Source organism: Balaenoptera physalus, assembly GCF_965194825.1.
Source record: "Balaenoptera physalus genome assembly, chromosome: 2".
In the NCBI taxonomy this organism is placed as follows: Eukaryota; Metazoa; Chordata; class Mammalia; order Artiodactyla; family Balaenopteridae; genus Balaenoptera; species Balaenoptera physalus.
This window is the reverse complement of record NC_138883.1, coordinates 10,710,068-10,732,242: the sequence shown is the minus strand read 5'-3', so window position 1 is coordinate 10,732,242 and position 22,175 is coordinate 10,710,068. Positions and strand designations below refer to the sequence as shown.

The following is a 22,175-nucleotide window of genomic DNA, read 5'->3' as shown; positions in this document are numbered from 1 at the left end:
CAGGTGCCAGCAGACAGCCTGGGCTCTGTGTGCCAAGGCAAACGCTGTCACAGCACACAGCGTTAAAGATCCTCGCGTAGTCTCGCTGAGAAATTGTGTGGAAGTATTTGATACCAGCTCAATCTGTTTCACCCTGAATGCGGCCCCTTCTGATATAGGCTTACTTCTAAGGTGCTTTGAGTCTTTTGGGCCACAGCACCTATTTATAGCTGGGTCTCCAAATATAAATGAACAAAGGCTCTGCTTCACTTCCCCCATCCAACCCACACCCTCTGGAAGCACCTCATAGCACATTCTGTATCTCCAAGTTGTACCTGGATGTGCAGTCTGGAGAAGCTAGTGGACCATCAATCACTCTCTCATTTGTGTCTATTCATTAAACATTTTTTCTGTTTTTTTTCTCTCTTATATTACATACTCATCAATTTCTTGCCAAGTGCCAGACTCACTGGGAGATGTAAAAATGAAGGAAGAAGCCCCACTCATGGGATACAGTGCCCTGGTCTGTGGGGCAGATTTTATCAAAGTTTTTCGGGCAAAGGAGGGGTCTTTACAACTCAGCAATGCCAACTACTTAATATGGAATATTAGACATCACTGTCTTTAAAAGTCCTTCCACTATTATGCCTTGTGTTTTGGTATCTCTTCTCTCCCCTCTTCCTTAACAGGGGTGTCTTTCTTTCCTGCCCCCTAAATGATTCAGGGAAGACCTGTGATGGCTAAAGTTTCATTGAGGCAATCTCCTTGAACAGGAAGCACCCTCCTTGGTGTTATTTCCTGTCTTACCTGTCTTTTTAAGGGGAAAGAGTGAGTAGTATATCTATATATATCTATATATTTTACTAATTTTATTTTTGTTTAATTTTTAAAGTTAATTTATTTTTTAAAAGTTTTTATTGAAATATAGTTGATTTACAATGGAGTAGTATAAGGATTTGATTTATCCACGGATGTAAGTTTGATCACACACTTTCGCCTCCACCCCATCCCCACGCTCCTGCTTTGTCTAAGAAATAACACTTGAGTAACTAAAATCAGTTTTGGTATTAAAACACTTATATGGTCATTACATAAAGCTGCCCTTGTTAATGGTTTGCATATCTTGTTTCTCCTCTTAGATCATAAGCTCAAATAGGCGGGGGCTGCATCTCATTTTCACCCCTTTTGTTCCTGCTTAGCTCCAACCATGGTGCTGGGTGAGTAGAGTGACGCCTTACAAATATTTCTGTTAGATGGAATATGCTTTTGTCTTGGGTTTGAATAAAGGAGTCCCTTCCTTTTTGCAACAGAGTTGGATATGCAGAACAGGAACCCAAATCAGCTTTTAACTCTGCTTGTTGAAGGAACTGCTGAATAAATTCAAAGTTAAAAACACAAACAAGTGGGAATTCCCTGACAGTCCAGTGGTTAGGACTCTGAGCTTCCACTGCAGGCGGCCTGGGTTTGATGCCTGGTTGGGGAACTAAGATCCCACAAGCCATGCAGTGTGGCCAAAAAAAAAATATATATATACATATATATATATATATATATATATATATATATATATATATATATAAATAATAAAATAAAATCACAGACAAGTAACAAATGTGTGATGTGGCCAGGTTTATGCCAACAGGGAGCAGTGAGGCTGCAAGCACTTGGGTGGCACTGCTTCCCTTCAGAGCTCTGAAATCCAAATTACAAAACAAAACAAAATATTGTGCTGGTAAACAAACCCAGAACCCAGCCTCAGAAACCAGCAGATGAGGGAAGCTTGCCTTGGTCCACACACCGTGCTTAGTTCCTCTACTCCTGCGCAGGTGCCAGTGTCCCATCGGACCTCACTTACCAAACACAAGTTCAAAGATAAAGTTGCCAAGAACTTCAGGATGGTGACAGCAGAGCATTAAACCTCAAGCTTGGGGCTCTACTGAGCACAAGCCTTCCCTATGCTACTGTCCAGGCTGCAGGCCCATGAAGCTGGCCCTGCCTAGCACATACTAAGTACTCAAATGCTTGGTTAATGAATGAACAAATGTTACTTCTCAAGACCACGCTTAATTAACCAAAGCTCAATTGTTGGAATTATTCTAGGACCCAATTACAATATGGGTGGGGGGATTCTCTCATACACCCACCACAATTCTCTTCGACTCCAGCTGGGTGTCCTACAGTCTAACTCAATTCTGGTGCTATCTACTTGGAAGTAGCATCAGATCCTACAGGTGAAGGGCTCAGCCCTACAATTCTGTACCCCACCACCTCCGTTGCTAATCACAAGTCCAGGCTGTCACCAGGGCTTCTGACCCATCAGCTGTAAATCAGAGGTTCCCACGACCCCCCCTTCAGGTTTGATTAATTTGCTAGAGCGGCTCACAGAACTCAGGAGAACAGTTTACTTACATTTACCAGTTTATTATAAAAGGGTATGATAAAGGATACAGACGAACTGCCAGATGGAAGAGATGAGGGCGTGAGGCTTCCACGCGCTCTCTGTGTACCACTCTTCCATCACCTCCACCTATTCACCGACCTGGAAGCTCTCCGAGCCCCTACTGTTGGGATTTTATGAAGGCTTCCTCACAGAGACATGATCAATTACTAACTCCATTCCCGCCTTTCCCCCTTTCTGGAGGACAAGGTGGGGGGGGGTTGAAAATCCTAAGCTTCTAATCAAGGCTTGGTCATGCTGGTGACCAGCCCCCATTCAGGAGCTCACCCAGAGTGGCCTCAACAGAACAAAAGATGTTCCTAGTGTTCTTTTTTTTGGGGGGGGGCTGTGGCGGGTCTTAGTTGGGACACGTGGGATCTTTGTTGAGGCATGCGGGCTCTTCCTTGAGGTGCGCAGGCTTCTCTCTAGCTGTGGTGTGCGGGTTTTTTTTTTCTCTCTCTCGCTAGTCGTGGCCCGCAGGCTCCCGGACACTTGGGTTCTGTAGCTTGCAGCACGCGAGCTCAGTAGTTGTGACGCTCGGGCTTAGTTGTCCCGAGGCATGTAGGATCTTAGTTCCTTGACCAGAGGTCAAACCCGGGTCCCCTGCATTGTAAGGCGGATTCTTTACCACTGGACCACCAGGGAAGTCCCCGCTCCTAGTGTTCTTATTACTTAGGAAATTACAAGAGTTTTAGGAACTCTGTGCTAGGAACCAGGGGCAGAGACCAATGTATATATTTTCTATTATCTCACAATTGTCTATTATGGCGGACCTAATAGAAAATTTATCTCTCAGATATTGAAAAAAACTTCGGAGCCAAGAGTTTTAATCTCTTTTTCTTTTGAGATTTGTTAATCAGCTGCAGTACTGAGCAGATCTGAGTTTCACCAATTCCGTCTTTTGCTAGAGAGAGGTAGTCCTCGATAGAGGAGGATGGGAATTGATTTTGTTCTGTTTTGCTTTCAATTAATTTTTTTGTTCTTAATTTTTAAAAGTCAAGAAAGGTAAGAGCACCATTCTGTTTCTCCCTGTGCACATGTGACTGAACAAAATAGAGTTCAGATACACCTGAAACAACTGTGTCGAAAAAGTCAGAGACTCTTACTCAGCTATGCCTCTGTCTCCAGACAGGAGGATATGTTATCTGAAAAGTACAGGCCACTATGATGAAAGCTGATGGACTGACAATCCTAGATTTACTTTTAACTGGGCTGGGGGGAAAGGGGGGCATGGAAATTTCATGGTTGGGGGAAGCAAGTCCCTGCAAAGGAAAGATTAATGTTCTTGGTGTACAGAATTTGATACATTAATAACCACCCTGATTCAGAAAAGCTTAGATGAACAAACTCGTCGAGGCAACATTACCACAATCCTTTGGGGGGCCTGGAGGCCCTGGGCTTTCCTATGTATTCATGTGTCGATGCCAAGGTGAAAAAATGCCACTGAAAGAGGTTGGAATGCAATTTTCCCAAAGTGGGTAGGTGGGGAAGAAATCAAATGACATACACTCGGAATTTCATTTTGACTCTCTCCTAAGTGAAGATCATCGTTGATTAAGAAACTCAAGAGAATCAGATTTACACTACATTTATGTATTCATTCAGCCAGTATTTCTTGAGCTGTAGGCCAGGCACCGTGTTAGGTGCTGGGGCCTTGAAGCAAAATTCAGCTAAATACTCATGCCAGAGAAGCCCTCAGTTTATCCTGAAACGAAAATGTGGTGAATGGGATAGGCGGTGGGCATGGAGCTCTCCCAGCTCCTGGTGCTTTGGGAAAATGACCGTTCACATCCAGAGCCCCTGATGCTGGAAGTCATTCTACCCCACAGAGGTTGGTAAGCTATGAGTTGTCATGGCGACAGAGTAAACAGATGGAACAGGGTGTGAGGGCCCCAGCTGTGAGTGTACTGTCTCCTCCTCCTCTGCCTGAGTTCTAGCCTGACGCTCCCTTGCTTACTGCAGAGACCATTTTCCTGGATGTGGGATTTGGCTGGAGAAGAAGAGCAGATGGAAGGGGGCTGCTGGGAAGGGGAGAGAATAGTAGAGACACTACAGATTCATATCGAATAACAAGTAAAATTTAGCGTAACACTTATGGGACCCTCCTCATGTGCCAGGCACTACTGCAGCCTCATCTCAGCTGATTCTCATCGTAACGCTCTGGCAGTCTTCTTTCCCCCAATATAGAGGTGAGAAAACTGAGGCTCAGATGGGCTGTAGATAAATTGCCCAAATAGGCAGCAGAGCTGAGATGAGAATCTGAGTCTGTCTGATTCGCATGCCTGTGCTCTCAGCGCCGAGTTTCAGTGGTTCTGAACGGTATGTAGGTACAGCGAACCTGGGGGTGTGGGGGGGGCAGGGCTAAAATGCAGAGTCCTGGGCATAGCTCCAGACCTACTGAATCAGAATGTCTGGGGGCCCAGCAATCAGAACACGAAGGGATCTTGCGGGTCTTAGAGATCTGAGTGGGGCCTGGAGACAGGAAGTGACTTTCCGCAGGTCCCAGGGTGAGTCAGGACTAGGATTCAGGTCTTCCACACCAGCTTAGTGGGCTTAAAGGTGTGCAGTGGGGTGCTGACAGGACACCAGCAGAGGATATGGTGGGCCCAAGCACTGAAAGTTGTTCTTCATTTACGGTGACAAGGCTCCATCTAACCTAGAAGAGAGAAGCCCTATCTGGTGTTCATCGTATTTCTTTCCAGCATTACCGCCTGCAAGGCCAACCCACTTCCTAGCCCAGTCACCAGGGTAACCATTACCCCCACCTTGACAGTCAAATGCGTACGCAGCTTCTTGCACCTACATCCAGGGCCAAGGGACCCAGCCCTATAATCAGCCTCCTGCCGCCTCTACACAGTCAGCAGCGCCAGCTCCCTGCTCTCGGGGCCCATCACCCCATCACCAATCTGCAGACACCCCTCCCCGTGCTCACACGCTGCATGCTGCTTCCCTCGCCCACTGCCTCCCAGGAGACGAATGTGCAATCTGCTCCTGGTGTGTCTCATCACCTCTGGAGGGAGGAATCTGCCCTCGAGTTGGGGCACAACCCAACACACGTGGCCCACACGTGAGAAAAAACACCCCCTCCCAGAGGAGGGGCGCGGTGGCAGTGAACACCCTCTCTCCCTCCAGAGACAGCTGAGGGGGCGGCTGGAGTTTGGAAGAGTTTGCAAAGTGACGATCAGGAGAGGGGCTGAGGCAGCTAACAGGGAGGAGGACTCGGGGGAAGCTGGGCGCCCAGATCCTGTTGCTAATGAAGCAGCTCCCTGCCTGCCCAACCCCAGGGTGCTCTGTCGAGGAGGAAACGGGAGCCCCCTCCGTCACCACAGTCACCTGGAGTCTGCCGCTGCAGGTGATGGGGCTGGGCGCCCTGTGCAAGGACCTGTCAGAACGCTTTCATGAGGCTGGGCTGCTGGGGCCATGGAGGCCCCTTCAGGACTTCAAAAGGACCAATTCCATCCAGCCCACTCAATGCCCTGCTTGCTAGGCTGCACTCCTTTGATCTCCTTCCTCAATGGCTGGAGCCACTCAATGCTCCTGACCAGCTCTATGCTGACCTGGGCGGCAGACACCTCGGCTGTTCCCCTCCTCACTCTTCCTTCCCTCATCCGCCTGCTTGGGCACATCTTAGGCCGTCTCAGATTCTCTGCGTCTCCGCTGTCTCCTAGGTTCTGAGCCTCTTCAACCCTAAGGACCAGGGATTGCTGTCCTGATTACCTTACTTTCTCAGTTCCCTGCAGCCTGAGGGGTTGGAGACTTCATTTCCTAACTGGGACTGAGCCCTTACTCTTGAGGGCTTGGAATCTGGCTCCCCCAGAAGCTGCTGAAAGAGCCAGGTGAAACCATTAGAGTGCTGGGGACTTAACTCCCCAAGGAGCCAACTGTGACCTACAGAAGGTAGACAGCAGAAGGAAGCCTTACCCGCCTGCTTCCCACGGGCAGTTCCCCGGCCCGGGCTTCTGCGTAGCCTGTCTGCAGATGTCCTCCGTGGCTGAACACCGGGCTGTGCCTCTTCACGAACTGGTGGCCAGCTCGGCAGCACAGTACCTGCATCTGCTTCCCTTTCTGCCCCACCTCGCTTCACTCTCTTACTCTGGCTGCCCTAGGATTGCACCTCCCAAGGAAGGGTTTTCTAGGGAATCTGGGCTAAGTCAGGACCAAGATTGAAAGAGGACAGAATCCTCATCCGATATCATCTAGCCTAATTCCCTCATTTGACAGAGGGAGCTGAGGGCCAGAGAAGTTAAGTGATTTCCTCAAGTTCACAGCTAGTTAATGGAGAAGCTATGCCTATTCATCACTTTAACGACGAATTAATAAGCACCTACCACGTACCAGGCACTATTCTAGGTCCTGGGAATGCAGCGGTGAATAACACGGACACAATCCCTCCTTTTATGGAAGACAACATTTGAGTGGAGGGTTAGAGGGAAAAAAAGACCGTAAAAGAGATAAGTAAAATACTCAGAATGTTAGACTGATAAGGGCTGGTGGTGGTGATGGCTGGATATTATGGGCTGGACCGTGTCCTCCAAAAATTCACCTGTTAAAGTCCTAACACCTAGTACCTCAGAATGTGACAGTATTTGGTGATAGGGCCGTTAAAGAGGTCATTAAGTTAAAATGGGGCCATTATAGTGAGCCCTAACCCAATATGCCTGGTGCCCTTATAAGAAGAGAAAATTTGGACACATGAAGAGACATCAGGGATGCCACACACAGAGAAGAGACCCTGTGAGGACACAGTGAGAAGGCGGCCATCTGCAAGCCTCAGGAGAAACCCACCCTGCCAACACCTTGATCTTGGACTTCCAGCCTCTAGACTGGGAGACAGTACATTTCTGTTGTCACCCAGTCTGTGGTATTTTGTTATGGCCGCCTTAGCAAACTAAAATGGATTTTATTTTCATAAAAGGCGTCCTGAGCTGGCCTCACCGAGGTGACACCTGAGGAAAACTCTGAAGGATGTGATGGGGTGAGCTGTTTGCAACTCTGACGGAAGAGCATCCCAGTCGGAGGGACCTCAGGCTTCATGGCTCTGACGGGGCTCATGCCTCAAGTGTTCAAGGGATAGCAAAGACGCCAGCGTGCGTACAGAAAGCAGAGCGGGTGAGGCAGAAACCGGGAGGCTGTGAGACCAGAGACGTGACGGGGTGTGGGAGGACGTTCTCTGCATGAGATGGGGAGTTACTGCGGAGTTTAGAGCAGTGGTTCTCAATTGGGAGGAAGGGGATTTCGCATCCAAATTTGGTAATGCCTGAAGATATTTTCCATGGTCAATACTGAGGAGGAGTGAGGAGAGGTCAGGATCAGACACTGGTATCTAGTGGGTAGAGGCCAGGAATGCTGCTGAATATCCTACAATGTACGGGACAGCATTTCCCTCCAGCTCCCCAATAAAGAATGACCAAGGTCCGCATAGTAACAAGGTCGAGAAGCCCTGGTTTAGAGCACAGGATCATTCTGGCTGTGTTGGGAGTGACTTCAAAAGAAGAACAGGCAGCCTTCCCTGGTGGCGCAGTGGTTGGGAATCTGCCTGCCAATGCAGGGGGGCACGGGTTCGATCCCTGGTCTGGGAAGATCCCACATGCCACAGAGCAACTAAGCCCGTGCGCCACAACTACTGAGTGTGTGCTCTAGAGCCCGCGAGCCACAACTACTGAGCCCGCGTGCTACAACTACAGAAGCCCATGCACCTAGAGCCCGTGCTCCACAACAAGAGAAGCCACCGCAGTGAGAAGCCCACACACCGCAGTGAAGAGTAGTGCCCGCTCGCCGCAACTAGAGAAAGCCCACGCGCAGCAACGAAGACCCAAGGCAGCCAAAAATAAAAAAAAAATAAAATAAAAAAAAAGAAGAACGGGGAATTCCCTGGCAGTCCAGTGGTTAGGACTTGGTGCTTTCGCTGATGTGGCCTGGGTTCAATCCCTGGTGGGGGAACTAAAATCTCGAAAGCTGTGCGACGCAAAAAAAAAAAAAAAAGAAGGGGGAAGAACAGAGGCTCTGTTAATCCAGGGGACTTGGCCAGGGTGGCAGAAGATCTCCTACTATGCCAGTTTAGTGCTTCCTGCCTCCTCCCTCTTTCTCTTTTCACTTTCTCAACAAACATTAATAGAACACTTACTATGTGTTAACTGTTGTCCCAGGTGCTGGGCAGATTCCAACAGGTGTGGCCCACTAGGACCCTTGTCTAGTTCACCCAGACTCAAGCTGGCGAGAAGGGAGCTGTTACAGGGAGCAGGTGCTGACTTGGGGAAGTCCGCTTGGGGCTGCAGGGGGACCTCTGCAGCAGTTGTCAGCAGTTGCTGTCTACTCAGACACTAAAGAAAACACAGAATGAGCACTGGGTGGGTGACAGCTCACCTCGCCTAAAACTTGGAAATCATCCTAATGCCTCTGTCTCCCTGACCCCCACCCCTCCACCCCTAATCCATTCCCAGTTACCTCCAAAATCTCTCTTGTAGCTATTCACATTGCTCCATCTTTATCATCATGACTCTAGTCCAAGCAACTATCATTTCCTACCTGGTGTCTCTATCGTCACTCTTGTGCCCCTAGAATCTTTTATTAGTTAGGACAGATGGGCCATGCTGCAGTAACAGAAAACTCAGTGAATTCTCAGTGGCTTAACACAAAAAAGGTTTATTTCTGACTTATGCAAAAGTAGGTAAGGTGGACCTCCTCCATCAGTCTCAGTGGCTTAACACAAAAAAGGTTTATTTCTGACTTATGCAAAAGTAGGTAAGGTGGACCTCCTCCGTCAGTCTCCTAACTCTGTATTTTTTCCATAGCCGTTATCATACTTTGTAATTATCTATTTAATTATATGATTATTGGATCAATTTCTATTGCTATCCCTAGGGTGTGTGCTCCTTGATGGTAGGGCCTGTACCTGGCTTGCTATGTATCCCTAGACCTAGAACAATGCCTATAATATACCTACAATTAATGCCTTAATATAATATACAAAGTAGAATTCTTGAAATATTTTTTGAATGAATGAATGGACGAGTGCAGTGGCTACACTACAACTGGAAACCATATCATCTCCCAGATCTAAAAAATTCTAAAATACTTCATGCATAAAACATGATATGGAATACATATGTATACTTTAAGCCTAACAATAAAACACTCACATATCACTACACTACCCAGTTCAAAAAATAACACATCACTTGGAACTTCCCTGGTGGTCTAGTGGTTAAGACCCTGTGCTCCCAACGCAGGGGCCCGGGTTTGATCCCTGGTCAGGGAAATAGATCCCGCGTACCACAACTAAGACCCAGCGCAGCCAAATAAATAAATACATAAATACATAAATACTAAAAAAAAAGACTCCATACTTCTACTGCAGGGGGCTCGATCTCTGGTCGGGGAACTAAGACCCCACATGCCAAGTGCAGAGCGGCCAAAAAATTAAAAAACGAAAAAAACACATCACCAATGTCTACGTGCCCCTCCCTGATCACATCTCAGTCCTAGAGATTAACAAAAGACTGCATTTTGTGTCTATCATCTCTTTTTCCTTTTCATCATTTTAACCACATATGGATATTACATATACTATTGTTTTTGAACATTATGTAAATAGTATCACACTGTAGATAATCTTTGGTGATTTGCATTTGTTGGTCAACATGTTTGTGAGATTTATCTTTGTAGAATTACGTAGTTCGGGTTCATTTTTGCCCTCATAGTTTCCATTGATTGAGTATAATACAACTAATTTATTCTCCTGTTGATGGGCATTTGAGTTGTTACCAGGTTTTTGCAATTATAATTTGTACTGCTGTGAACTTTCTTGTGCATGTCTCTTTGTGCAAGTGTGCAAAGAGTTCCTCTAGGGTACATAGTACATACCTTGAAGAGGTAAATTCCATTTTACAAGTTAATGCCAAATTATTTTCCAAAGTGGCTTCCAAAGTGTTTGCACCAATTTTCACTTCTACCAACACTGTCCAAGAGTTCCTTTTGTTTTACACCCTTCAGACACCTGATGCGGCCAGACTTTAAAATTTTTGCCTCTCTGGTGGGTGTCAACATTTACCTTCTCCTGATTATTAATGAGGTTGAGCTTCTTTTCATAGGTTTATTAGCGGTTCTTCTTCTGCAAAATGGTTGTATATATATTGCCCATGTTTCCACTTAGTTGTCTTCTTACTGATTTTTTTGGAATTCTTAATTCTGGACAGCAATTCTTCTTTGGTTATTTTCTTGTAAATATCTTTTCCAGGTCTATAGTTTTTTTTGTTACTGTCTTTGTGTCTTTTGATGAATACGAGTTCTTAATTTTAAGATAGTTACATTTATCACTTTTATAGCATGTGCTTTTTGTTTTGTATAAGAACATTCTCCCTATTCTGATGTCATAAAACTATTCTATATTTTCTTCCAAAAGTTTGAAAGATTTGTCTTTAGTTTTTTTTTTATTCACCTGAAATTGATTTTGTCTATGGTCTGAGGTAGAAATCTAATTTAAATATTTTTCTCATTATTGCATTATAATTACATTAGTTTCCTACTGCTCCTGTAACAAATTACCACCAATCTAGTGGCTTGAAAAACACAAATTTATTATCTTACAGCTCTGGAACTTAGAACTGGGTTTCACTGGGCTAAAATCAAGGTGTCAGCAGGGGCTACACTGCATTCCCATCTGGAGGCTCTAGGAGAAGTTTTTTTTTCCCCTTTTCCAGCTTCTAGAAGTTGTCCCCTTGAGCCCTCTTCCATCTTCAAAGCCAGCAATGGCCGGTCAAGATTCTTTTGTATCACATCACTCTGACACTGACCCTTCTGCCTCCCTCTTTTACTCATAAGGACCCTTATGATTACACTGGGCCCATCTGGATCATCCAAGATAATCTTCCCACCTCAAAATCCTTAAACTAGTCACATCCTTAAAGTCCCTTTTGCCACGTAGGTAACAGTCACACATTCAGAGGATTAGGATGTGGACATCTTTGGGAGAGCATTATTCTGCCTCCCACAATAATCAACTGATTCAGCACAATTTATTTAATCTTTTCTGAACCTGGGTACCGGGAAACACTGGTCTGGTGGTAATAATAATAATAATAGCAAGCACTGAATGTTTGCTGTGTACCAGGAATTTCTCTAAGCATTGTATGCATATTACCTCACTTAATACTTACATGACTTTATGCTAAGGCCAGTACTATTATTTCTATCTTAGAGATGAGTAAAGTGAGGGACAAAGTGATTAAGTACCTTTCCTACAATAGGAAATGGCAGAGCCAGGACTCGAACCCAGGCAGTTGGGATCCTAAGTCCATGCACCCAACCACCATGCTACTGTTCAATGAACAAAATAAATACATAAATCTAGCTTCCCTTAGCGGCTCAAGCCTAAGTCACATAACTTCTTTGAGCCTCAGTTTCTTCATCTATAAAATTGGAAAAGTGGTGCATCTCTTCTGCATTTCACGGGGCTGCTCTGAGGACACACTGAGACAAGCTGTAACAAAGCAGTTCAGATAAGGAAAACAGGGCTCCAAGAGTCATTCCACTGCATGTCACTGGCAGAGCCAGGACTGGGACTCAGGTTTCCTGGCAAGGTGGGCTATTTCCACCAGAGGGTGGGAACTACAGCAGGCACAGCTGTTCAAATTGACTATTTCCCCTTCGTCAACCTCATGCCCATGAAAGCTGTGTCTGTGTAGTTAATCAATTGTTCATTAAGAATGTCATCAAGTCTCAGAGGATGTTGTTACAAAATTCAAATATGAGATAACACTTCCTAGCTGAGACAGGGTAAAGCTTACAAGTACTGTTTAGTAGCAGCTACAAATCAAGGGGAAAAGGAAGAGAATTTCAGAAATTGACAGAAGGGGGAGGCTGCAAGGTATTTGCTAAGAAAAACCACCTCCACCATGTCTTTGCTTCTTCTCCATCCTGATCCCATCAAGATGCACCCCTTTTCGTTTTCCCTTGAATTCTCCTTAGTGGAGTAGGTATCAGAAAACCTGACTTTCAACTTTGGGGTAATGCCTGACCATATTTTGCTTTGACCTTCAAGGCAATATTGAAAAAAAAAAGAAAAAGGGCGAAGAGTGGGAGGATTCACTCTACCAGATATTAGGACATATAACAAAGTCATAGCAATAAAATCAGTGTAGCACTGGTACAGGAACAGATCTAGATCAACAGAAGAGCAATGAGAGCCCAGAAACAGAGACAGGTGTCTATGGAGACTTGGCTTACAACACAGATGCCGTCACATCTTGGTGGGGAAAAGATGGATTGTTTGGTGGGTACTGCTGGGAAAACTGGCTCAGCATGCACAGAAAATAATATTGTATTCCTATTTGCAGTACATGCGAAGTGAACTCCAGATGAATTAAGACACGTGACAGGTAAAAGTATGAAGCAAAATAGGGAAAAATGTAGGAGAATATTTTGCAGCCACGCGTAGGAAAAGATCTTTAAACAAGACCCCAAAAGCACTCTTCACAAGGCTGAAATTGGATGCATTTGGCTACATCAAAATTAAGGATTTCCCCTACACTGTAGGATAGCAAAGACCAAGCTAAAAGGATGCAAGAAAGACTGGGAGATACTGGCAATGTCCAAGGCTGACAAGGGATTAATATTTAGAATATGTAAGAAACTTTAAAAGTTCACTCAGAAAAATAATAGGAAATTTAGCAGAAAAATAGGCAAAAGATGTAGCAGGTAGTTCACGGAAGGAAAAACATCTCTATGGCTCTTAAGCATATGGAAAAATGGTTATCACTAATCATGAAAATTAAAATGTGATACTACTTTACCAATGCCAGATTAATAGAAATTGGGACATACTACCAAATGTTAGCATACAAAGTGGAGAAACAGGAACCTTCCTATCTTCATGTGCCATTGGTGGCAGTGCAAACTGGCAAAGCCATTCTGGAGAGTACCATGGCAGAGTGAAACCAAGCAGTGTAGACTCCGTGATCTAGCAACTCCATTTCTCTCTTATGGTCCATAAGAGACACGTGTAATACCCATTCCAGCATTGTTTGTGATAACAAGGAACTGCTGGCAACCTAAGTGTTCACTGATTAAGGAACTGGTAAGTAAAATGTGCTAGACGCACAAATCAAATACTTTTAGTGGTCAGAATTAATGAACCTCTGGTGTACACAGCCCCACGGATAGATCTCTAAGACATCATGTTGAGGGAAAAACAAGAAACAGAATGAGTTCTTATCACAGTACCATTCGTGTATATTAAAAATAGATACTTAAACTAAAAGCAGTATCTTTCAAGGATATATACATGTACTCGGACATATCTTAAACGAGAGAGAATGCATATGGGGGGTAGAGAAACGGGAGGGTGGAGAGGGAATGAGTGGAAAATAATAAAATAAAAAAGAGTTGGGTGTTGCTGACTGTTAGGAGCGAAGAGTATGATCAACAAAACTTTTGTCGCTGAGGTCCAAAAAAATGGCCCCAATCCCCCTTCCATCGCTTCCTACTCTTAACAGAATCAAATGCAAGCAACTCAGCGTGGCTGCCCAGACCTGGGCTTTTTTCCCTAAAGGACCTACCTCTCTACCTTGCCAAGCACTCGGTTCCCCGCACTTCAAGCTCTACTCTGCCTGCACTTCCTACAACCCAAACACACCCCGGCTTCAATCCGAAATGGGCTCTTATTTCTCTTGGAAAAATCCTGTTTAAGATCCAGTTTAAGCGTCTCCTCTCCAGGAATCCTTTTTCTGACGGCTGCCCTTCCCACATGCTAACGCCTCCCGGACTTACAGTCACTCCCGGGGTGCCCATGCACCCCGTCCCCATCAATCCCGCACACACCAAGTTCTATTTCCTTATTTTGGGTACACACCCCTCCCTCAGGGATAGAGCAGTTACGGAGATCTTCGCGTCCACAGATCGTGCGCTGGGGTGGGCGGTCCCACGAATAACCGCACGATAATTCTAGCAACTTAAGCAAGATCCCAGCCCACCTCCCTCTCCTTTGTTTCGCCTCTTATTGGTTCAGCATCTCCGCCCCCGGCTACCGACCCCACTCCTCCTCCACTGGCCGCTGGGAGTGGGAGGCTCTGCGCACGCGCCGCGGCTTCGGGCGCGCTCGGTCGGGGGCGGGACAAGGGGAGAGAAGGGCAGAGAGACGAGGGCGGTAGGGGGCCGCCGCGACGTTGCGCGGCAGTTGCGTCCGGCCCGCGTGCACGCGAAGCCCGGGAGGGGGCGGGGCCGAGGCGGGCACCTCCCCACCCAGGCCCCGCCCCCGCGGCCCGCCCACGCACATCGCCCCGCCCCCTCGCCCTGGCTGCCCCGCCCCCTCGCCTTGGCTGCCCCACCCCCTCGGCGGCCGCGCTCCTTCTCCCGCCGCCTGCTCGCCTCCCGCCCGGCTCCTTCGGCCGAGAGCGGGAGAAAGTCCTGCTGGTGGGCGGCCGCGGAGCTGCGCGCGTCCGGCATCCCGGGGCCGCTCCGGCCCGGGCGGCTAGGGGGCCCGGCGGTCCATGCATCCGCCGCCGCCCGCCGCCGCGATGGATTTCAGTCAGAACAGTCTGTTCGGCTACATGGAGGACCTGCAGGAGCTCACCATCATCGAGAGGCCGGTCCGCCGGAGCCTCAAGGTGCGCCCCGGGGAGGAGGAACTGCCCGCAGGGCGCCCGGCGGCTTGCCCCTACCCCGACCCCAGCCCGTCCGCTCCCCGAGGCGGCCCGGGACCCTCTCGGAGTCCTGCTGGCCCCCCAGTCCTCCTCCAGTCCCCGGCCGCCGTGTTACCCTAACCCGGCCCTTCTCGGGCCCCCTTCTTCGACGTGGCTCGGGTTTTCCCAGCCTGGACCCCCAGGCCCGAGGGACGGGCATCCGGAGCCAGCCCGCGATCCCTCGGACGCCCTCGGTTTTCTAGTCCCCCGGCCCAGCCCGCCCCGGGCCCTTTCCCCAACCCGCCCCCCAGGAACGGCCGGTCGAGCCCCTGTCATTCGGGCCAGCGCGGCGTCCTCCCCCGCGCCGTCTCTCTCGCACAGCCGGAGCCCCTCGGTTGCGGTCCTTCTTCCCCCGGCCCTGCAGGAGCTGCCCCTCGCAGCTGCAGCCCGCTTATACCGCCTCCTCTCCTTGGGGCTCCCCCTCCCCCCGCTTTGGCTCCCTGGTGCTGCTGCCCGGGTTCAGGCCCCAGTCCCACTTCTCAGTCTACACGGCCCCGACTCTTCCCCTACCTCTCCCAGAGACACCCCAGATCCCATCCCCCTCCTCCCCCATCAGAGCGAGCTCCGGTCCCCCAGTCCCCAAGTCAGCCCGGGCCTCCCTTCACCTCCCAACTAGCACCCATACTAGGGCCGTCCTGCTACGGGTCTTCAAAGCCCTCTCGACCCTTTGTCCCGATCCTGAGTCACCACGTGTCCTTACCTTCCAGCCCCTCCAGGACTCTAGCTGGGACCCTGCTCCCCAACCTCCTTAAGAGAGTCAACCTTCACTAGGCCCCCCACCTCCCGCTAGCTCCCCGACCCCGCAGAGTCATCTTCCGCCCAGCCTCCCAGAGGCTGCAACCCTCACTGCTGGCAAAACTAGTGACCGACCACCACCCGCTCCGCCCCCCATTATAGCTCTTTTCACTCCCACCTGCCGCAATATCTCGAATCTTTGATTTCCTTCCAGTCCCAGAGTTTATTCCCTTCCCTCCCCCACTCCAGATTTCGTCTTTCTCATTCTCCCTCGGCTGCAGTCTTCATTCCCCCTTTTAAGCATTTCCTGGGATGGAAATGCTGGCGAAACAGTCTTGGATATTAGAGACTAAAAGTATGTATACATTTTATATATATACATACAATTGATTTCAGCAAGTTTCTGAAGCCACAACGTGATTCTCAGGCTTCAATCTAGAAGCTAGAAGAGTAAACAAACAAACAAAAAGCCCCCAACCCCCCAAACTCCACCACCTAAACCCAACAATTAGAGACGTCTGAGGTTTGAGGGCGTCAGACCCTTGATTAGTTTTCAGTGATAACGCTTAATTGTGAAACTTTTTCATTAGTCCATACTCAGATAGGGTCCCTGGAGGCAAGACTGATCCGATGTTTGTGTGCATAATTTGTGTTTTACACTTGACAGACACCAGAAGAAATAGAAAGATTGACAGTTGATGAAGACCTCAGTGATATTGAAAGGGCTGTTTATCTGCTCAGGTATTTCATAAAGTCTTTTTGTGATAATTGCTGCTTTTCCTGTGGCAGCATCCACAAATGATTTCTGAAATGTCATGTTACGGTTCTGTTCAGATTTACTTAACCACGTGAACAGAGTACTTTTGCATGCGCAGCACTTAATTATGTTATAAATTAAGATTTAGATATGGACTTATGAACTTGAGAACCGAAATCAAATAAGATACCTAGCTTATAGAATATTGCTTGGAGGAGGAACAGAACAACTAATGGTTTGAGTTGAATCTCATTAAAAAAAAAAATCTTGCAGCTTTGGTTGTCCTCACATAAGAGCCAATAAATTTAGATGAGACTTAAGAATATCCAGTGATTAATTTTAAGTTAGTTGCAGAGTATGAACTTTATATGCTATTTACTGTACAGAAAAAAAATCCACAAATATGGTAGTTCAATTTTTTTCCCTCAGGATAATCCTGTTTATATTACTTCTGCTATGTGTGCTTTATAATTTTGCCTGAGAGATTTTAAAATTTAATTGAGCCTACTCTCACTTAAGTTTCATCTTACAAGCGCTACAGAATTGCTTAAGCCAAATGGTATTACAAATATTTACAAGATTTCTCTCAATTATTTTAAAAATTGTGTTGTGGATTTAACTTCTTAAAAGCTGATGTGAACAGTAATGAAAATATCTATAAAAATACTTCAGAAATAGAAATTTTCCTAAGGCATTTTGTGTACATTGTTTTAAAATTTTTCTTGCACATTTTTCCCCCCTTTTGGCAAATTAGTTTTCGCTTTTTGTTTTTGGAATCAGATTTTGAAAACTGGTGTTATTTACCTCCTGGGATATTTGTCATCCTTGTTTCCTTAGCTCAGGTCTACTTTGCCGGTTTCAGGTGCTGGCAAATTTCTTCTTCTTCTTTCTTGTTTTATAGATCATGTTTCTAGTCCCATGATATTCACTGAATGACCCTGTTAAAAAAAAAAAAATCTCCTCTCCTTGACTTCCATTTTCTTAATTATTCTGTAGCCTATTAGTGACATCTTGGGTTCTATTCTTGTCAGAATTTTAGCATGCTTACAATTTAGACCATTCTCTTCAATAATTCTGTTACTTTAAAATGTTTCTGGATCTTAGACCTTATGTTGGGGTTATTTCCCCTCATCTTTTGGTGATTTATGGTAGCCTGCTCTCATCGTTTCTACCTATTTGTTTTATTTTATTTTATTATTTTTAAAATTTTCATTGGAGTATAGTTGATTTACAATGTTGTGTCAGTTTCAGGTGTATATCTACCTATTTATTTTAAAGGAAAATGGTTTTATCTATGTATGAATTAACAGTATGTGTTTTTGACGTTTCATAGAGAATATGCCTTTTAACTTATTTTGATAATTGTGTAATATTTGAAGTACTTTATTCCTTAATGATTAACATGTCCAATATGGTGAACAGAAGTTGTAAGCATCTGCCTTTTCCCACATTTCTTTTGTTTGGAGTAGGTAGACAACTGGTGAAAATTTGGATAAGCTTCTTTTAGCGTACAGCAGTTAATGACTTGAAGTCAGTGCCTACTTACTCCTACTGAATTCTCTCCGTATAAATGCTGGCTGACAATGAGGAAATAGAGAGTTTTGCTCTACTTACTTGCGACAGCAGATACCTTATTTTAGGTATCAGTGACAAGGCTTCTTTTTTAGGATAGCTTATTTTCTATTTTGCTTTTATTGTTAGCGAACCAGGTCGTCTAAGTTGTTTGAATTTCTCAGACACAGAACGTAAGTTTCATCCAGTTCTGGAACTGACAAAGCCCTTACAGAGGCAGATGGGTCCTCTCATTCTTAGGCAAGAGAGTTTTAAAAGAGATCTGATATCTCCTTTAGTTTCTAGTGGCTCATCTACCTTGAAGGAGGTTTGCAAGGTGACTCAAAAGGCAAACACTAGCTTGGTTGTGCATGGGCTCTCCAGCTGAGTTCTTCTTTTGTATTCCTACCATCTCACCACCTCCTGGGGGAAAGCGGGATTTCACCTTTAGGCCAGCTTCTGAAGGGATAACAAGACGCCTGCCTGAAGGGTTCTTTCTTCCCTGGGATTCAGGAGAGGGTGTGGGATTGTCTTATGGACATGTTCCAAACTTTGCCTCTGTTAAAGCTGTTAAAGCCTCTTCTCTCATGTATTGAGCCTTCTATTTTAAATGTAATTTATTCCTTTTCTTTCCTATTTGTACTTCCCAATGCTGTAGAATCTAATACTGAGTCCTTTTTTTCCCTCTATGATTTTCAGGTTTATTTTTGAGTGCTTTACCTTTTCCTCTGTTTTGGATATTTAATATCCAGAATTTTCCTCTTTGCTTTTGAATGTCAGATTTGTTTCTGTAGCTCTCTTATTTTTGTACATTAAATCTATTTTGGAAGATTATGTTACATTAGATTTCAGAGTCAAATGTATAAGTATCGGTAGGAAATGCTTTATATTAGTGGAGGTTCTGATAGCATTTAAACTGAACCTAGTATCTAAAAAAGCATTATATTGGACTGCTGTCCAATGAAAAACAAATTACACTGTTCATTATCTTACCCTAAAATATGGCAGATCAATTATTAATGCTATTTTCATAATTAAATTTAGAACATTACAGTATTTGAAGATTTGACACAGATGATTCTGTGGTTTTACATAAATATGATGCTGATATACCCATCTGTGGCATTTAGCACTGAAACAAAACAACTTTCCTAATAGTCACAGCTTGTGGCTTAGTCAAAATCATATCACAATATCTTCTTTTAGTTCTCTCTCTTCTTTGTGATTTTGGTGTAAATTTTAGGAATAATTTTGTTAGAGAAGGGTCCTAAGTTTGTACACTGTGCTTTCATTAGGTAAACCTTTACTCACATATCTCTAGTTGCCTGTCAGATAAATTCCAGACCCTTAAGCTTGGCATAAGTGACTCCATCTTAGCTCTGCAATGGGATGTTCCACCAGGCCCTCAACTTTTTTTTTTAATGGCTTCATTGAGGTGTCGTTCATATGCCATATGGTTCACCCATTTATAGTTGAGTGGTTTCATGTATTCATAGAGTTGTGTGTTCATCACCACAATCAATTTTAGAGCATTTTCAGAAGAAACCCTGTACCTATTAGCAGTCAGTCCCCACTTCTGCCCAATCTTCCCAGCCTTTGGGAACCACTAGTCTACCTTCTTTCTTTATGGATTTGCCTATTTTGGACATTTTATGTAAAATTATGCACTATGTGGCCTTCTGTGACTGATTTCTTTCACTTAGTATAATGTTCTCAAGGTTCATGGGCATTGTAGCGTGTCAGTACTTTGTTTCTTTTTACTGCTGAATAGTATTCCACCGTGGAGTATATCACATTTTGTTTGTTCATACGCTCGGGTTGTTTCCACGCAGTCCTTCACTTTTTGAAGCAGTCGTGCTGCCTTATTCACTGTCACTCAGATACATCACGTTCATCCTTAACTCTGCTTTTCCGCATCCTGGAATACCTTTCGTTATACCTCTCCGATATTTTCCATCCCCAGGATCCAGCTGTAATCTTGCATCTTTCATAAGGCCTTCCCTAACTGCTGAAACTACATGGATCTCAGGCTCTCTGAGCTCCCATATCACTTAGTGGCTGCATACCTTTGAATTCCTTAACTTGTGTGTGTGCGTACGTTGTCTTCAATAGACTGTAAGCTCTTAGAGGGTAAGCTGTTTTTTATTGTTGTTGCTGTTTTGGTTCTTTCTTGTTCTGTGCTATGATATAAATACATACCTCTTAATGGAATAAAGTGTGTTTATTTATCTTAAGATGACCAAAGTGCTAGATGAATTAAGCAACTTTTGACTTTTTTGTATTGTAGGCAATAGAATCAGGCAGATTTAGGTTATGTCCTGTTCTACCACTTACTATCTGTGTGACCATGGGCAAGTTATTATGGTTGTTAAATCCTGGTTTTCTCACCTGCAAAGTGGAAAATAATAATTCTTGTTTCCCAAGGTGGTTGTATTATGTGTAGAGCCCCAAACACCAAAAAGGTACCCAATTGATATTAATTCCCTTCTGTTTCCTTTGCCGTGTCCCTAATTCCTTACTCCTTAGGTGCTCAAGGTACATTACAAACTTTTAAAAGAGGATAGCAGTATTAATGTTGTCTTCCAATAATTTAATAAAGTAATAGGCAAGTAAAGTATATCAACTGAAGTTTGTGATAGATATCTATTAACTTCCTTTGCTAATAGTATTTATCAGAATCTTCACATATTATACTTATTTTAAACTGATGCTGAGGTCAGCCTGTTTAAGCAATATTTGCTATTTATATTATGCATTAAATGTGTTGATTGGTTAATGTACCTAACCTAACTTTTATGTTGCTTACTTTCACAGTCATTTAAAAACCGTTTGTCACTTTGCACTGTGAGTTTTAAAACATTTCGCCCTTTGCCTTTTAGGGACAGTCAGATAAAGTCCATCGTTAATTAGGAATTTTTTCCCTTTTCTTTCTCTCCCCCCCACCCCCCTCCCCTTTTTGAAAAAAATAGGAGTAAGTGCTCCCCCTAGTGATACCACAGAGTGAGACTCTGCAGCCAAATCTGGAAATAAAAGTGCTGTAAACTGTGCCTATTGCTAATCACATTTGGGAACTCCTGCATTCAAGACTAGCACAGGGTAGCAATGAGGTCATGAGGAAGAACTTTGCTACCGGCTAGCTTTTGGTTGTTTTCTCTTTAAGACTACCTGTCCTATTTGCTGGGCAAATGGGAAAAGTTGTGTGAAAATCTCCTTTGTATGCCCTTATTTCTAAGATCTTCTGTATCACCACACTTCTTTTGCCTTTACTATTCTTTTGATTTCTTTTTTGTTTTTTGACACCTGTCACTTAGTACTGTTTTGGTGAGGTGGGGTGCTTACGGGGTGTATGTGTGTGAGAGAGAGATAGAGAGAGAGTGTGTGTGTGTGTGTGTGTGTGTGTGTGTGTGAGAGAGAGAGAGAGAGAGAGAAAAAGAGTGTGTGTGTGTGTGTGTGTGTGTGTGTGTGTGTGTGTGTGGGCCTTGAGTAGCCAGGATTGTGTGCCCGGTTTTCTCGAGTGTTGTGCTGGAGAGGCACATCACGATTTTTAATCCCTCACAGTTGGGATGAATTGGTTAGTTAATCACCCAAAATTGGTTAATATTAATGTGAGGAGTCATAAAAATGATCCATACTTTCAATATTTCATTTTAGTGTAAAAAAATACATTTGTTTGCCAATCTTTTGTTGTAGGTCCGCTACCTTTTGAGTATGGGTCTGCTTAATACAGTTCATAATCCTTTTTCTTGCATAAATACCCCCATAATGCACTTGTAATGTCACGTTCAGGTTTCTTTAAAGTTGAGTGAGAATGTTTTTTATAACTTTATTTATTTACTTTTATAAATTTGTTTATTTTATTTATTTGTTTTTGGCTGCGTTGGGTCTTCGTTGCTGTGTGCGGGCTTTAGTTGCGGCGAGCGGGGTCTACTCTTCGTTGTGGTGTGCGGGCTTCTCATCACGGTGGCTTCTCTTGTTGCGGAGCACGGGCTCTAGGTGCGTGGGCTTCAGTAGTTGTGGCACACGGGCTCAGTAGCTGTGG

General features: G+C 45.0%; 1 protein-coding gene and 1 long non-coding RNA gene across 9 annotated transcripts in view; one reads left to right on the top strand and one right to left on the bottom strand.

The window, feature by feature from the left end:
- Window positions 1-2,759: 2,759 nt before the first annotated feature.
- On the bottom strand, window positions 2,760-9,249 carry LOC309654792. The gene is made up of 2 exons (XR_014260443.1): window positions 9,169-9,249; window positions 2,760-9,094 (listed from the first exon to the last, which is right to left on the bottom strand). It is a non-coding gene; the product is annotated as an uncharacterized lncRNA (long non-coding RNA).
- A 5,628-nt stretch (window positions 9,250-14,877) lies between these two features.
- The window catches only part of PPP4R4 (protein phosphatase 4 regulatory subunit 4), a 116,790-nt gene continuing 109,492 nt past the window's right edge, over window positions 14,878-22,175 (top strand). For 4 of the 8 annotated variants that reach the window (XM_082449192.1, XM_082449191.1, XM_082449190.1 and 1 more), the window contains exons 1-2: window positions 14,878-15,018; window positions 16,496-16,569. In XM_082449192.1, coding sequence (XP_082305318.1) covers window positions 14,902-15,018; window positions 16,496-16,569 — 191 coding nt within the window. In that variant the 5' untranslated portion in view covers window positions 14,878-14,901. Of the gene's footprint in view, window positions 15,019-16,077; window positions 16,570-22,175 lie in introns of all 8 variants that reach the window. The other 4 variants (XM_082449196.1, XM_082449195.1, XM_082449193.1 and 1 more) reach the window with 3 other exon arrangements.